This window comes from Rhinoraja longicauda, chromosome 1 (assembly GCF_053455715.1).
Source record: "Rhinoraja longicauda isolate Sanriku21f chromosome 1, sRhiLon1.1, whole genome shotgun sequence".
Classification (NCBI taxonomy): domain Eukaryota; kingdom Metazoa; phylum Chordata; class Chondrichthyes; order Rajiformes; family Arhynchobatidae; genus Rhinoraja; species Rhinoraja longicauda.
This window is the reverse complement of record NC_135953.1, coordinates 114,830,767-114,845,633: the sequence shown is the minus strand read 5'-3', so window position 1 is coordinate 114,845,633 and position 14,867 is coordinate 114,830,767. Positions and strand designations below refer to the sequence as shown.

At 41.9% G+C, this 14,867-nt stretch overlaps 2 protein-coding genes across 2 annotated transcripts in view; both read left to right on the top strand.

Moving 5' to 3' along the window:
* The window catches only part of ndufc1 (NADH:ubiquinone oxidoreductase subunit C1), a 442,230-nt gene that overhangs the window by 317,514 nt on the left and 109,849 nt on the right, over positions 1–14,867 (top strand). The window lies entirely within an intron of this gene.
* The window catches only part of ugl (ureidoglycolate lyase), a 55,033-nt gene that overhangs the window by 27,014 nt on the left and 13,152 nt on the right, over positions 1–14,867 (top strand). Inside the window, exons 6-12 of the mRNA XM_078404734.1 lie at positions 757–833; positions 945–1,055; positions 7,724–7,783; positions 9,111–9,267; positions 10,100–10,298; positions 11,860–11,938; positions 12,896–12,988. Coding sequence (XP_078260860.1) covers positions 757–833; positions 945–1,055; positions 7,724–7,783; positions 9,111–9,267; positions 10,100–10,298; positions 11,860–11,938; positions 12,896–12,988 — 776 coding nt within the window. The remainder of the gene's footprint in view (positions 1–756; positions 834–944; positions 1,056–7,723; positions 7,784–9,110; positions 9,268–10,099; positions 10,299–11,859; positions 11,939–12,895; positions 12,989–14,867) is intronic.

The following is a 14,867-nucleotide window of genomic DNA, read 5'->3' as shown; positions in this document are numbered from 1 at the left end:
ACCTAGTGTGAATTGTCTTCAGCTGATTTATTCATGAATGATAGATTTATTTAAGATCACTTCTAGGTAAAATGATGAGGACATCTAAAATTCATAATGGTCCCAACTATTAATATTCCAGCCAGTCCTATACATTCCAAATATTAAATATGATTTCTTTTTAACTGGGTAGAATGCTGCATGGATGCCGCATTGACAGCAGACTCATTGTCCGACTATAGCATGAGACTTGGACTGTTACTATTCCATCTCAACACTGGTTCCTACCAGTAGGAATGCTGGCTTTGTGGGAACTGATCATCGAGAGAGTCAGAAACTGTTGCAGGGGATTTGCATGGGGCATAGAATGAGGATAGAATGTACCTACCCAGGAATTTTAAGAGATCAGTAGAATGGAGAAAGTATTTGGAGTATGTTTGGATATTTAGTGTACAAGTGACCAAATCATTATTTTATCTGCAGAGCCTGAGACTGCGTAGCCCTTAGTTAACCCAGAGCAAAATACCTTCAGCATTTAACTTTGTGATTAGTGCCTTGCTCACCTGGAGCAGGTGACTTCCACATGACAATATGAGCTGCACCAGTGTGGACAGATGATGACCCTCACAAATCTGCTGGCGAATTGAGTTTTACCATATCACCCCTACTTAGGATTCAATAATCTTCCAGTGAGGAAAACATATCAAGGACAATATTTCTTAGCATATACTTTGGAAATAGATAAATGTTTACTATGCTGTTCAATTATATCTCCAGATATACCACATATCTCAAAGGTTCCCATTCTGATGCTAAGACCAAGAGCATGGAACATGGTTGAACACAACATGCTGGTATGTTATTTCTTGGTTTGAAAAAAATATTTTCCTGTTACAATAATCAATGTCATTGATTTTGCTTGTTGTAACATTTTATATGAAATGAATATTGATTGCAATTAATAGGTCCATGGAAAGGAGGTCCCAGGCCCCTTATTTGATTTTGGACTACTGATGTATCACTGTGGACTAATCTTGTTTGAAAATGGATGTGGCCCTTTCTTTTATCTATCAAAGGTATGCTGAATGGGTTTTTTTCTGAATTCTTGCATCATCTTTTAAATTATGAGTTGTTTGTTTTCAATCTCAGTAGTCAAAGTCAGTCCAGATGTCACTGCAATTGTAATATTGCATGCATTGTGGTTGATTCCTAGGCAGGGTGACCATGTAACACCCATCCAGGCAGATAGACACAAAGTGCTGGAGTAACTCAGCGGGTCAGGCAGCATCTCTGGAGAAAAGGAATAGGTGAGGTTTCAGATCAGACGGTGCAAATCAGCATTGCAGTACTTCCTACACACCTTCTCCAGGAAGGTCTGGATCATCTGATATTCCTAGGCAATCATACATTCAGTTAGTAAACAATCTATTTCTGTTCTCAAATCAGATGTAGTTATGTGTTGCCAGATTGATTTCAATAGAATGTCTAAATAGTAGCAACATTCATTGAATATCATGTCACTTACAAAATAGTTCTGAATAGAACTTCATTACTATTCACATAAAAAAAATATGAGCTAAACACCCCTAAAGTCAACAGTTTCCATTTATTCTTTGTTAAAAAGAATGATCAAGTGGCAATGTTCAGGAGTGGTTTTTTTGTTGTTGTCACAAGCAACATATATGAACCAGAACAATGAAAGTCTTACTTGCTAAGGCTCTCCAAGTACATTAGAGGCAACAACAATGACAAACAAATATGCAATAAATTATCTGTAATTCCAAATAAACCAGTCCATGATGGCACAAAAAACAAAGTAAGTAGGGCAACCTTAGTGGTGCAAAGTCTAGAGTGGTTTGGTGCTGAGGTAGGGTTATAGCTGGGGTTGTGCAGGGTGGTTTAAGAGTCTGATGACTGACGGGACGATGTTGTTCTAGAGACTGGTTCTCAGATTCCTGTATTTTCTTCCCAACGGTAGCAGCAACAGTCAATAGTGCGTTATTTGTCATATTTGCGACTGCATTGAAATTCATTTTGCATATACGACACATGTGGGCTCTGCCATTTTTGTTACCATTATTCAAAGCCCAAAGTCCGGGCCACCCGTATGCTCGATGTACTGGAGCAGTTCCCGTGAACCGACGTCCCTCTCCTCATCAGGCCATTTTTGCGTCCTGGAGGCACCTCCTGCAGCCGACCTTGAAGGTGCTGGAGGCACTACCCCAGTTCATCCTCCTACTTGGCCCACTACTTAGTGCCTGATGTCTCCAACTCCCTCTCAGTTATGCCATCCGACGAACCTTCGAGCGGGTACCCGGCCCCATCGACCAACGAGCCTTTGTGCAGGTTCCCAGTCCCGTTGACTGCCGAGCCTTCTGGAGTTGGCTTCAGGGTATTTGGTGTATAGTTCCTCAAGTGCTAGACAATGTCTGTCTGAGGTGCTATGTAAACTGCAGTCATAATGATGGAAGTGTTTTTCCTTGGGAGGTAGAATGGAGGCCATTGCACTATTAGATATTCCAGTTGGGGGGCTGGAGGGCTGAGTCTGGAGGGCTAGGGGTAAGCCATGTCAATGTAAACAGAATACACAATATTCCTTCATACAGTATAAATGCTCTTTAATTCTCAGTATTTCCAGGGACAGTGTTTGGCTAAGAAGGTGCTGTACTGGGGAGGGTATTGTTGACCCTGAAGCTTCATTCTTACTTGGGGGCCACCCCAGCAGCCACGTTTCTGGGAACAATGAGGGCCTTCCTGGACTTCCAGGTATTGCATTTACTGTGGCTGAGTGTTGTGGGGTCAGGATCGCCATGTCCATCGATGTTCATAGGATCGCTCATTCATTTACATAATCCAGAAGACTCTTAGTTGCTGCACCGATTTGTGCTGTTTGGCGGCACGGTGGCGCAGCGGTAGAGTTGCTGCCTTACAGCGAATGCAGCGCCGGAGACTCAGGTTCGATCCTGACGACGGGTGCTGTACTGTAAGGAGTTTGTACGTTCTCCCCGTGACCTGCGTGGGTTTTCTCCGAGATCTTCGGTTTCCTCCCACACTCCAAAGACGTACAGGTTTGTAGGTTAATTGACTGGGTAAAATGTAAAAAATTGTCCCTAGTGTGTGTAGGATAGTGTTAATGTGCGGGGATCGCTGGGCGGTGCGGACTTGGTGGGCCGAAAAGGCCTGTTTCCGCGCTGTATCTGAAATATGAAAATATCTCAATGTTAGGAGTTTAAAACTAGTGCATTTCAGATTACCCTAATTAGCTGCTGACATAGGTTTTGTGTTGAAACAGCTCACCAGCTGTGTAGGAAAATAACTGCAGATGCTGGTACAAATCGAAGGTATCACAAAATTGCTAGAGTAACTCAGCAGGTCAGGCAGCATCTAGGAGAGAGGGAATGGGTGACGTTTCAGGTCGAGACCCTTCTTCAGACTGAGGTCAGGGGGACGGGACAAAGAAAGGATATAGGTGGAGACAGGAAGACAGGGGGAGATCTGGGAAGGGGAGGGGAAGAGAGGGACAAAGGAACTATCTAAAGTTGGAGAAGTCAATGTTCATACCGCTGGGCTGTAAGCTGCCCATGCGAAATATGAGGTGCTGTTCCTCCAATTTCCAGTGGGCCTCACTATGGCACTGGAGGAGGCCCATGACAGAAAGGTCAGACTGGGAGTGGGAGGGGGAGTTGAAGTGCTCAACCACCGGGAGATCAGGTTGGTTAAGGTGGACCGAGCGAAGGTGTTGAGTGAAACGATCGCCGAGCCTGCGTTTGGTCTCGCCAATGTAGAGAGGTTGACATCTAGAGCAGCGGATACAATAGATGAGGTTGGAGGAGGTGCAGGTGAACCTCTGTCTCACCTGGAAAGACTGTTTAGGTCCTTGGATGGAGTCGAGGGGGGAGGTAAAGGGACAGGTGTTGCATCTCCTGCGGTTGCAGGGGAAAGTGCCTGGGGAGGGGGGGGGTTGGGTAGGAAGGGACGAGTGGACCAGGGAGTTACGGAGGGAATGGTCTCTGCGGAACGCAGAAAGGGGAGGGAATAGGAAGATGTGGCCAGTAGTGGGTTCCCGTTGGAGGTGACGGAAATATTGGCGGATGATTTGTTGGATACGCTGGCTGATGGGGTGGCAGGTGAGGACAAGGGGGATTCTGTCCTTGTTACTAATGGGGGGAGGGGGAGCAAGAGCGGAGCTGCGGGATATAGAGGAGACCCTAGTGAGGTCCTTATCTATAATGGGAGAGGGGAAGCCCCGTTTCCTAAAGAATGAGGACATCTCTGATGCCCTAGTGTGAAACACTTCATCCTGGGCGCAGATGCGGCGTAGATGGAGGAATTGGGTGTAGGGGATAGACTTTTTGCAGGAGACAGGGTGGGAAGAAATGTAGTTCAGATAGCCGTTGGAGTCAATGGGTTTGTAGTAGATGTCAGTCGCTAGTCTGTCTCCTGTGATGGAGAAAGCTCAGTTGCAATCAGGCAACCGAACCACCCTATCGCCAACTAGAGAATGGTCCTGATCTACCATCTTACCTCATTGGAGACACTCGGAATACTTCAATCAGACTTTACTGGATCTTATCTTGCACTAAACGTTATTTCCTTTATCCTGTATCTGCACACTGTGGATGACTTGATTATAATCATGTAGTCTTTCCGCTGACTGGATAGCATGCAACAAAACAGTTTTTCATTGCACCTTGGTACATGTGACAATAAACTAAACTATTACATAGTGTTTGATACATTAGAGTTTCTGGACAGCAAACGAGGCAAAGGCTGTTGCCATGCACCACTGTTAGTGTGGCTGAGAACTAGATATCCTCTCAGGTCAGAGGCTAAACCTGGGACATTCCAACGCTGAATGCTTCATGACCATAATAGATGATGAATTTATACACAGACCTATCTAGGAATTTCATTTAGATTTCAGATAAACAGCGCGGAATTAGGCTCTTTGGCCCACCATGTCTGTGCCGACCAGCGATCACCTCGTACATTAGCAGTATCCTACACACTAGAAACAATTTTCAATTTTACTGAAGCCAAATAACCTACAAACCCATATGTCTTTGGAATGTGAGAGGAAACTGGAGTACCCGGAGAAAATCTACGCAGTCACAGAGAGAAAATACAAACAGCACCCATAGTTATTATCGAACCCGGGTCTCTGGCGCTGAACGGCAGCAACTCTACCACTCTGCCACTGTGACGCCCCATATGTTTCTTTAAATGAATCGCTCAGGGATATTTATCATAGTCAGCGCTGAAGTTAACTTCCACGGTTTATTTTGGAGGGTGATGTCATAAGTGCTTTGGACCTTCCGACCTCTCTTGGATCACATGACCCTTTCCCAAAATATCGGGGTGTTAAATTGAGGCAATCACTTGCCTCTCGGGTGGAGTTAATGATCTCATGACACCATTCATAGAACAGTCATCTCCTGGCCAGCATCTTAATAGAATGCCTGCTCAAGGCTGTTTGTGGCTCTTACTATGTTACTTGGCTGCCACTTTTCTCAACGTTAGAGCAGTGCAATAACTCTTTGGCTTATAACTCTGGGACTCCCCGCGATCATGAAACATGTAATACAAATGCGTGTTTTAACACTTATATCTCACCATTGGAACGGAGACAATTGCCTGGTTTTGTCGAAAAGAATTACACAGGTTTTTATGTATGAAGAAAATGACCAGCAACATGGTGGGAGCAGGGCCGTCTTAACGCATGGGCCTGATGGGCACTTGCCCGGGGGCCCACGAGCATAGGGGCCCCATGCTGATCTGTGTATGTTAAGTGACTTGCAATAAATAAATACTACTTTAAAAATGTAGGTTCAATAAGTGCTTTTTTCACAACATTTTCGGTCACTAAGTGCTTCTCACAGCGATCTGTAAGGGCTTTTCGCAACAATGTAGCACCCTAAGTCCATCGCTAAGTGGTTTTCGGTAAGTGCTTTTCGCCGGCACGTTAGGGGGGGCTAGTAGGGAAAGGGGGGTGGGGGAGAGTAACGGTAGGGGCCCCAGTACACTGCTTTGCCCGGGGGCCCATAATGCTGTAATAACGGCCCTGGGTGGGAGGATGGAATTTTACACAAAATCCAAATTGTCAGCAGCTCCAGGCACTCTGTGGCACTCTGCTAATAGCTTCACGAAAATGTCTTTTTGCCATTAACCTCCTGAAACATTACTAAGATTGCTGCATATTAATTGCTTCTGAAACCCATAACTGAGTAAATAATAAATAAATAGTTCTTATTGTATATAACATTAATAACATTAATAGCATGCTAACCTCTCTTCCCAGGGAATAAACCATTATATTTTGGAGTCGTGTTTCCTCATGTGATGTATTGTTTTAGAACATTTTAGAAGTATGATTCTTAAAATCAAAAATTGTTTTCTTTTCCTTCCTTTCCCTAATTTGCTACACCAACCTTCTCTATATTTCACTCGCTACAACCGTTTAAATGTTGTCCACTCTTTTTCATTTAAACTCTTCAGTTTTCTGGGGTTTTTCCAGTTCTTAAACTTTGTAGTTATGGTTGCCTTATGTCAACCAAAATCCCAATAGCGTGGTTGTTTTGCTCTCTGTAATCTTTCAGAATAGCCTAAAACCGCTGCATAGCTTATTGTATGACAAATGGCTTCCCGCTCCACCAAAGTCCAGCCCATTGTTGTATCTTTAAATGAATACTCCCAGCAATCTGAATTGGCACGGTGGCATAGTTGGTAGAGCTGCTCCCTCACAACTCCAGAGACCCGGGTTTGATCCTGACCTCAGGTGCTGTCTGTGTGGAGTTTGCATGTTTTCCCTGTGACCACATGGGTTTCCATTGAGTACACGTCCTAAAGACGTGCGGGTTTGTCCATTAATTGACCACTGTAAATTGTCACTAATGTGTAAGAAGTGGATGAGAAAGTGGGATAACATAGAACTAATGTGAACGGGTGGTTGATAGTCGGCACGAACACGGTAGGCCGAAGGGCCAATTTCCATGTTATATCTCTAAACTATAATCTCAACTCCAATGTATCACAAAAACAAAAAATATCAAACACAGAACTGTTCCAAAGCAGGGACAAAAAATAAGAAACTGCAGCTACTGGAATTTTGAGTAAAGAACAAACTGCTGGTGGAACTCAATGAGCCAGGCAGCATTTGTGGAGGGCTGTCTAACTCAAAGTAATTTGGGAAATGGTAAAATCAATCACCACAATGCTCATTGCTCAAGACATCACTATAAATTGTCAGCATTGCCTTAGTAATCATTAATTACTGACTCTACGTGATTGGTGATCTGGAATGTGAGGAAGATCCAACTGCTTAAGTATATTTTTATTTGCAAATTAGAAAAAGACCAATAATCCTGAAGTATTAAATTTAAGCATGCAATAAATGCTGCTGCCAGACATAACATCAACAATATAAAATGGGATTCTTTTAAAATCATATTATATCTAGACATAATGCACTGAAGTAACTCAGCAGGTCAGGCAGCATCTCTGGAGAACGTGGATAGGTGACATCTTACAATCTTTCACCCTGTTTGATGTAAAGGGTAGACCAGCAATTTGTCCATAAATATTGCAGCTTCAATTGTCTGAACTGCGTTACAATTGAACATATGATTTAACTCTTTACCATTTCAACATGATATGATAAATATGTTGATCAAATTCATGTCCTACAAAATATTATCTCCAAAGTTTACAGATTTATTTATTTATCATCTGTTCTGCCCAATTGCAGGTTGAAAGTCATTTGGAGGCCAGATTGTGGAATAAAATATTTGTCTGGGTTCAAAAGAAGGTATGATTTTAAAGGAATTGTTATAAAATAGCACTGAAACCAAATTGTAAATTGTTGAGAGTCCGTGTGAACCAAAGTGTAATATAAATTGTATTTGTAACCTTTATAAAATCTTATATTGTTTTAGGGTACTGCCATCTACTGCAAGTGTGTACTATTTGCTTTTGGTGTAGAGGGCTGTGGGAAATTTGGTAAGGTCCTTTAGTAGTGAGTGTGGCTCTTAGGTTTATGATTCTTAAGTTTTCTTTTGCTTAAATATTGATGGTTCTCTGTGCTGCAGCTGTTTTTGTATCTTCATATTTTTCCCAGTGAACAGCATAATGTTTGTGTAACATTTAGCAACATTTAACAGTGTGAAATTCTGCATGAAAAAAACTTTCCAATGTGGACGCAGCTCAGACCATCACACAAAACCAACCTTCCTTCCATTGATTCCATTTGCACCTCGCGCTGCCTCGGCAAAGCCACCAGCATAATCAAGGATGAGTCACACCACTGTCACTGCCTTTTCTCCCCTCTCCCATTGGGCAAAAGGTGTAGAAGTTTTGAAACGCAAGCCTCCAGATTCAGGGACAGATTCTTCCCAGTTGTTATCAGACAACTGAGCCATCCTACCAACAACTAGAGAGCAGTCCTGAGCTACTTTCTACCTCATTGGAGACTCTTGTACTATCTCTGATTGGACTTTACTGGACTTTATCTTCCACTAAACATTATTCACAGTTTTCCCTGCATCGTGTATCTGTACACTGTGGATGGCTTGAAATTAATCATGTATTGTCTTTCCACTGACTGGTTATCGCACAACAAAAGCTTTTCACTGTACCTCGGTACAGGTGACAATGAACTAAACTCAAACTCATCAATGAACATCACCATCTATTATATTACCAGTGATAGGATAGTTAGTCCAACATTCAGGCTCTCGTAGCTAACATGAGGGAGCACCACCTCGACCTGACCATTTTGACACCCTAATGTGATTTACCATCATATCTGTAACAGACATTCAAGGCAGAAGCATGAAATTAACTGGAGATTAGTGTAAGTGAACAAATGGATCTGATTATCTATTTTCACCCTGGATATACATCAGAGTCTGAGTAGATCCAGAACATAGTCCGTTGCAAGGCAGCAACATTAACCTAGAAGTGTAGGAACAAGGAACTGCAAATGCTGGTTTATAAAAGAAGACACAAAGTGCTGGAATAACTCAGCAGGTCAGACAGCATCTCTGGAGATCATGGATAGGTGACGTTCCGAATCGGGACAACTTCTTCACACAAATCGCCAAATAACATTGACCTCATTGTGTTACTGTTTTCAGTTGGGTTTACCAAATGGCTCCATCAAAGCCACAGTCTTAATAGAAAATATCTTAGCTGCATTTGAGATGGAAGAGATTCTCTATGAGCTACGAGACCATTCTGCTGGACTGAACTGTGGAATCTGGGATTATTCAGCCTCTTTCGTAAATAAAGTTGGTGAGCAAGCATATTTTAATTATACACACTTTGGAAGAATCGTTACCTGGTTGATCCTAAATGGCTGAGGTTTGCAATGTACTTAAAAGCTGCACAAATGCAAATTCTTTCTTAATTTTCTTTCTGTCTTTTCATAGAATTTACCTCAGCATTTGGAGGGAGAGAGGGTATAAAAAGGGCAGAATATTGGAAGTAAAGGCAAAAAAACCTCAGCACCACTCCAAACTAAAACTGGGGTAGTAACTTTAACACAGTCACAATGAATCCAAACTGGAATTGGGCAGAAAATTCTGTACACAGGGTGCTATGTAAAAGTAACTTCTTCCTTTCTGGTTTAGGCAAAAGGAAGTCTGGAAAGTTACATGAAGGATAAAGGTATATATAGATATGGAGAGAGTGAGATGAAGGATTGGAGGAGTCTGGTGTGGAGCATAAGTATCAGTATTGGCCAGATTGGTCTTGTTTCTGAGCAGCAAATGGTAACGCTGTATTCCAATGAACTCAGTGTGTAGGAAGGAACTGCTGATGCTGGTTTATACTGAAGATAGATAAAACACTCTTGACCCTTACTAGAAGATATTAGTAGTTGTTTGTATTTACACACACATACATACTGTTTTTTTACTTTTGCACTTACTTAAAGTAGTATTGCCATTTTTTTAGAATTGGTAGCTATCCCCTGTGAAAGTTTAGGGTATGTCATAGTATGAAGCAAGTTGAGCTATTTGTGATTATGATCCTGACTATGAGATGATGCCAGATTACCAGAAACAAGCAAGTTGAATCATAAGGAAACAGAAGTGCATTTTATTTCACGAACACCATTTTCTAGGACATCGACGGGAATTCCTTTTACCGGATCGCAGTAAATATGTGAATATAGAGAAAACGTTTTTGAAGAGCTACATGGACCTTCTGATAAAGACTTGTCATAAGCGAGGTGCCTTGGCCACGGGAGGAATGGCAGCACTGTTACTGCCCCGGGATAAGGAAGGCTTGGACTACCAGAGAGTCTTGGCGAATGTCAGGCGGTATGTGCAGCTGCATTTAAAGTTAATGAATAATGATGGTGAGGGAAGCTTCATATCCAAAATACAACCTGCTTTTAGAATGTTTTGCTTCAAAATTACTTTGTTTTTGAAGTACAGTAGTTTCCAATAAATTCCATTTAATCTCGTATCCAAGATGAAAATTCAGTGGTTAACAGCTGTACTAAATTGTGCAGACAATTTGTCTTGACATTTCCCATGAAATTTCTTTTGACCTTGCTTGGTAGTCTGTGGGTTTTCAATCGAGCCATCTCCAGCCTGGTATTCCCAGTGGTGACTCTGGCAGCTCTGCCGAATGTCCAAGTGCACAGTGATTCCCTGCTGGTTATATTTCATTGAGCTCGCCTTTCAGTAAAGCTTGAACCTCTCCCCCTCTTTAACTGCTCTCCTCATGGCAGCACTGCTACAGATGGTCTGGCTGACATGGGGAGTGCATCTTTAAGGGATGATGTCCCTCTGAACGGCAGAAGGGACAGAAGCTTGAAACGTGCACCACCAGCCTCAAGAACAGCTTCTTTCCCTTTGTTATCAGGCTTCTAAAGGCTCCTTCCATTGGCTAGGGTACTGTCCAATCGGCTCTACTCCACTATAGACCTTGGACTTTGTCTAAAGACCTGATGCAATACAATGCTCCATCGATTGTACCGTTGCTCCATCGATTGCACTTAAATTAGACTTTGTTTAGTTTTTTTAGTTTAGAGATACTGCGCAGAAACAGGCCCTTTGGCCCAACGAGTCTGGGCCAACCAGCGATCCCTGTGCATGAGCACTATCCTACACACTAGGGATAATTTATAATTTTTACCAAAGCCAGATAACCTACAAACCTGTACGTCTTTGGAGTGTGGGAGGAATCCGGAGCTCCTTGGGAAAACTCTAGCAGGTCACGGGGAGAAGGTACAAACTCTGTACTGCTAGCTCCCACAATTAGGTTCGAACCCGGGTCTCTGGCGTTGTAAGGAAGCAACTTTGCTGCTGCGCCACCATGCCTCCCCCGAGCATTGATTGTATTCATATATGGTACATCTGATCTGTTTGGATCGCATGCAAAACAAAGCCTTTCACTGTATCTCAGTACACGTGACAATAACAATCCTGAACCTAACCTGTTGTGCTGCAGATATCAGCAGTTGTGCTACACTGGTACCTATGGATGCTTCATTTGAAATCTTCCCAGGTGCAAACCACCCCATTGTAGTGGTGACTATTTTGACTATTTCTCTCGTTGTCACTTACATGTGATGTTACTTTAGTGTACCAAAGATAGTGAAATCCACTTTCTTAACACTTGTGCCAGTCCCACATCCTTTCATCTTCTGCTGAATATTATTTTTAATAACTGTCATCATTCATTATGGGAATCACTGACAGCTTCATTAATAGGGATCTTCTTTTGCCTTTCTTAATTTGAATGTTTCACATGGTTGTTCTATGTAGTTTTTATTTAATAGATTTTTGTATTTAGTTCAAAAAATTTATGTCCAAGTGTACTTTTAGTTACATTGTTCATGCAGCATCTGACAGTGTTTCATCAATACTTTAGTTTGAAACTGCTTGAAATCAACGCTGGAGTCGATGGATTCATGGTGTTTGATCTGGATCTGATTAAGCCAATGACAAAGGTATTTTGATATGAATCTTGGGTGTTATGCATATCCGACATTCTGAATAGCCTACCCATCTGTCTACATCCTTAGCTGGAGTTTTGGAATTGTTACAGTTTGGTTCAGCTTTAGGTTTAAATATTAGCACATTCTGGGTTAAATCCCACTCCATTAATTGGGCACTTGATCATGGCTGACACTTCACTGCTGCCATTTCAATTGACCAGGAATTTACTAGTTTATGAAATCATAAAGATTAGATTAGTGAGGAAAACTTTCGTTGGTTCTAATCAAGATGTTTTCCCAATTAATGCTCTTGGATGAAATCTTAAACTGTCTGTGCCCTCAGATACCAGAAGATCCATGACCATATTCAAAGAGCATGAGAGTTCTGACTGGTTTCTTAGTCAATACTTAACTCTGAACCCATATTGCAAAAGATAATCTGGTCATTATCTCATTGTTGTTGGTGAGACACTGCTGTGTGTAAATCGGCCATCTTGTATCCACATTACATTTGCAGACTATCTGTAAAGTACATCAGGACATCCATCCTAGGACCAATAATAGTGCTTCTTGATACAAGTTTATCTTTCCCTATCTGTCCACAAGAAAATGGTCCAGTAATTCAGAAAAGTACAAGGTTTCTCTCATTGAACTTGAGTTCAACCTCATTAACCAAGCTCCTTACCAGTATGAGTCAATATTACAAACTGACCATACGTTGAAATGCTAAAACCATTTTCCGTGAAAGGGCATGAAAATAGCTGTTAAGTGAAAAGTAAGTCCCAATGCTGCATTAGGACAAATTTAGCCTAGCAGATCTGGCTCAATGTCTGGGCAACTTATTACTTTTCCAACATGTGATTCATTCTTCTTTGCTGGTTCTCTCTCTTTGGGGAAAATTGATATTTCTCAATTGAATTTCCATTTTCAGTGCATTGACATGTTTTGTCTTGGCCTATTCAATTACAGCTATTCCTGGAACACACAGATGGCCCCAACCAGCTACATGTCCTGAGAGAAGATGTGGACGTGACTCCAAGTGATCTTCTCACAATGCCTTCTGTAAGTGATCTCTTCATTGCCACGTTTAGTAATACATTTGCAACAATCTGCTTACTTAACAAATGGAACAGCAATGAAATGGTGAACGCTGAGTACAGGTTATGAACAATTATTTGCGAGATTTGTTCATAAATTTCTATTGTAATCAACTAAATTTGGAAACAATGTGAGTAAACTGTACATACTGATAATCAGAACACCATTGTATCATCTTCTAAAAGGCAATGCACATTTGATCTATGAACCCAAGACTTTTCACTGTTGTTGCAGCATGAAAAGATTACTTTGTGATATTCCAGAAAAATACAAAGCAAGACATTTTAACTCATTTTAATGCTTTTTGACATTTTAGGGAAGATGATTATCAAAATTGCAGCAGGGTCTTGATCAGTTGGGCAAGTGGGCTGAGGAATGATTGATGGAGTTTAATGCAGAGAGTGTGAGGTGTTGCATTTTGAGAAGTCAAACCAGGGCAGGATCTTCACAGTGAATGGAAGGACCCTGTGGAGTGTCATAGAGCAGAAAGATCTAGCAGTGCAGGTACATAGTTCCTTGAAAGTGGCGTCACATTGTAGGTAGAGTGGTCAAGAAGGCTTTCAGAACATTGACCTTCATCAGTTAGGGTGTTCAGTATAGAAGTTTGAATATTATGTTATAGTTGTACAGACATTAATGAGGCCTCATCTTTTTATGTAAAAGTTTATTTACAGGTACGAAATGATAGTGAACCAACTACTCTCAGGAGACATCTATCTGAAAGGAAAATACATATAAGTATCAAACCAAACATTGTTACAAAGAAATACTCAGGCCCCTTTGGTGCCCAGTGGTCCGGGATGCAGCAGTGGTCCGGGATGCGGGACACCACATGCTCCTTCTCCAGGGATACACGGGCACAGACATAAGCCTGAAAGAGAGGCAGGCAGTCAGCCTGGGTGGAGCTCTCAGCTGCCTGCTGCCATGACCCAAGTGTGAGGCCGTATTTGGAGGCTTGTGTTTGCTTTGGTCACTAATAGCCAATTTTGGTCATCCTTGCCGTAGCAAGGATGATGCTAAGCTGGAAAGAGTACAGAGATTTATGAGGATGTTGCCAGGACTGGAGGCTAGGGCCTGAGCTATAGGGAAAGGTTGGTTAGGTTAGGACTTTATTCCATGGAGCACAGGAGGATGAGGGGTGATGTTGTAGAGTTGTATAAGCTCATAAAGGGAATAGACAGAGTGAATGCAGAGAGTCTTTTCCCCAGAGTATGAGAATCAAGAACCAGAACACATGTGTTAAGAAGAGAGGGGAAAGATTCAATAAGAACCTAAGGGGCAACTTTTTCACACAAAGACTGGTGTGTATACGGAACAAGCAGCTTGAGCAAGTAGTTGAGGCAGGTAACATAACAACTTTAAAAAGACATTTGAATGGACACATGGATAGGAAAGGTTTAGAGGGATATGGGACGAATGCAGGCAGCTGGGACTGTGGTAGATGGGGCATTTTGGTTTAGTATGGGCAAGTTGGGCCGATAAGCCTATTTCCGCATTGTATGATTCGGACTCTAAAACTGACTGAAAATGTTTCTTTTAATATTCCATCACAATGAAGATTTAAATTATCACAAAAGTCTAATTGTTATATTGAGATATTTAACATAAGGTCTTAAAGAAGAAGAGTAGAATTAGGCCATTCGGCCCATCGTCTACTCCGCCATACAATCATAGCTGATTTATCTCTCCCTCCTAACCCCATTCTCCTGTCTTCTCCCCATAACCTCTGATACCTATATTAATCAAGAATCTATCTATCTCTGCCTTAAAAATATCCACTGACTCGGCCTCCATAGCCTTCTGTGGCAAAGAATTCCACAGATTCTTCACCCTCTGACTAAAG